General features: G+C 42.6%; 1 protein-coding gene across 4 annotated transcripts in view; it reads left to right on the forward strand.

Moving 5' to 3' along the window:
• LOC123518832 (guanine nucleotide-binding protein G(o) subunit alpha) overlaps nucleotides 1–2,500 on the forward strand; it is a 221,543-nt gene that overhangs the window by 138,539 nt on the left and 80,504 nt on the right. For all 4 annotated transcript variants that reach the window (XM_045279868.1, XM_045279870.1, XM_045279869.1 and 1 more), the window contains one exon: nucleotides 1,710–1,851. In XM_045279868.1, coding sequence (XP_045135803.1) covers nucleotides 1,710–1,851 — 142 coding nt within the window. The remainder of the gene's footprint in view (nucleotides 1–1,709; nucleotides 1,852–2,500) is intronic.

Consider the following 2,500-nt stretch of genomic DNA (forward strand, 5'->3'; position numbering starts at 1 on the left):
CAATAAACACCACATAGAGAAGTCAATGAACTGAAGGTTTAGAGGACACATATGCATTTATATATTTATTTGTCGACATTCATATACATTAATTTATTTTCCTATCATTTTTTTTTTTTTTTTTCCTCCTTCATGACATCCAGATTGATTCGCTAATGAACAGTGTTGCCATTAAGAGGAGGTGCTAACATGCCGTCTATAGAGTAATGCTACCACCACCACCACCAACACCAACACCACCACCACCACCACCACCACCACCACCACCACCACCACCACCACCACCACCATCACCGTAATAATTGATGTTGTTGCTTTTGTATCCGAAAAATCCTCGCCCACAATCCAGCACACACACACACACACACACACACACACACACACACACACACACACACACACACACACACACACACACACACACACACACACACACACACACACACACACACAAGCGCGCAGGTGCAGAGGCATCCAGGCAATGACGTCAGTATTTGGGAGGAGGTGAGGGGGGATGCTGTGGAAAAGAGACGGCGGAGAGAGAGAGAGAGAGAGAGAGAGAGAGAGAGAGAGAGAGAGCACAACAGCCTCAGTATGACCTAGTTTTTGTTTACGGGTACTCTCTCTCTCTCTCTCTCTCTCTCTCTCTCTCTCTCTCTCTCTCTCTCTCTCTCTCTCTCTCTCTCTCTCTCTCTCTCTCTCTCTCTCTCTCGTCCGTCTATCAGCATGTCACTCTGTCCTTTCGTATTCACTTCCTGTCCTTTGCATTGTTACTTTGTGTCTGTCTGTCTGTTGGGCTTTCCCTTGCCGTCTCTATCTGAGAGAGAGAGAGAGAGAGAGAGAGAGAGAGAGAGTTGCAATCAGGAATAAAAGAGCGAATTTCTAAGAATAAAACGTGACTTGCTAAATTAAATGTTATATTCGTCGATTACTTGAGAGTGAACAGGTAGAGCGAGAGAGAGAGAGAGAGAGAGAGAGAGAGAGAGAGAGAGAGAGGAAGGGGGACAGGCCGTGCATAAAAGTTTTTAGTACCGAAGATAAATCTCTAAAACTGTCACTGGAAAATGCTTCATTGGTAAAGTATTTGTAATATATTTCTCTCTCTCTCTCTCTCTCTCTCTCTCTCTCTCTCTCTCTCTCTCTCTCTCTCTCTCTCTCTCTCTCTCTCTCTCTCTCTCTCTCTCTCTCTCTCTCTCTCGTCACGACATCGAAGAAAATTATATTATATTTATTCATTTATTATTATTATTATTTTTTACTGACAAAATTTCAATAAAGGTCTAAAGTATTTCAGACATATTTCTTTGCTCTCATGATCGATTGGCTGCCTTGTGTAGTCATTGTTTTTTTTATTTACCTTGATTAATTGAGCGACATGTGTACTTATTTTTTTCTGCACAGATTGCTGGGAGTCACATGTCGTTCTTGCCCTTAAATTCTTCATCTCGTTAATTTTGCACACCCTGTTATATTTCCGCGTTAACGAGAACTGTGTGAGATGGAGTGTATTCTTATAAAACTCCATGACCTTTCTTTACGACTATTTTCAAAGGTCACTCAAATTATCTCTCTCTCTCTCTCTCTCTCTCTCTCTCTCTCTCTCTCTCTCTCTCTCTCTCTCTTCTCTCTTCTATTTTCTCTCCTATTCTCTCCCTTACAATCTTCCACCACCACATACAATATTAACCATTTCCTTCCTTGCTCGACAGAATTATCCACGAGTCTGGCTTCACTCCCGAGGACTTCAAGCAGTACCGGCCGGTCGTATACTCCAACACCATCCAATCCCTCGTGGCCATCCTGCGCGCCATGCCCAACCTCGGAATATCCTTCGGCAACAACGAGCGAGAGGTGAGTGAATGTGTGTGTGTGTGTGTGTGTGTGTGTGTGTGTGTTTGGTTGATTAACGCTAATGTAACAAATATCAACAGCAGTGAGGCGAGTTGTGTTTACGTGAGCGAGTGAGTGGTTGATTTAGCGTCAAATAGGAAACAACTAAAGCAGCAACAAGGAGGCTAACAATTACATGCGTGAGTGAGTGACAGTGAGTGAGTGAGTTCCTGATCTACTCTAAGAAACAGCGAGCCAGGTCTGTTTATGTGAGTGAATAAGCGAAAGAGTGAGTAATTTTATTTGAGTTAGAGTCAGTGAGTGAATGAGTTGACTAACAAAACGTAACGAATGAGAGATCCAAAAAACAAAAATAAGCTTACTCTGATATGACCTGAATGCGGTAGTGAAGGTGACTCGCTCGTCTTAACCTAACCTGAGAGAATGAATAAGTCAGAAGCCTGTAGCTTAACCTAACTTAACACTCAAACCAGCTACAGAGAGGTGAGTCCTTCAAGTCTTGTTGAATTTACAGGTGAAAAAAATTGATTGAAGAGACTTTTTGGGTCAAGGGACAGACAGCTCTTAGTGAAGGTCGTGAGGTGGTGAGGGTCAAGTGCTGTTAAGTTTCTAAAGGTCAAATAACATCTCTTATTGGATTTCTAGGTCA

This window comes from Portunus trituberculatus, chromosome 44 (genome assembly GCF_017591435.1).
Source record: "Portunus trituberculatus isolate SZX2019 chromosome 44, ASM1759143v1, whole genome shotgun sequence".
In the NCBI taxonomy this organism is placed as follows: domain Eukaryota; kingdom Metazoa; phylum Arthropoda; class Malacostraca; order Decapoda; family Portunidae; genus Portunus; species Portunus trituberculatus.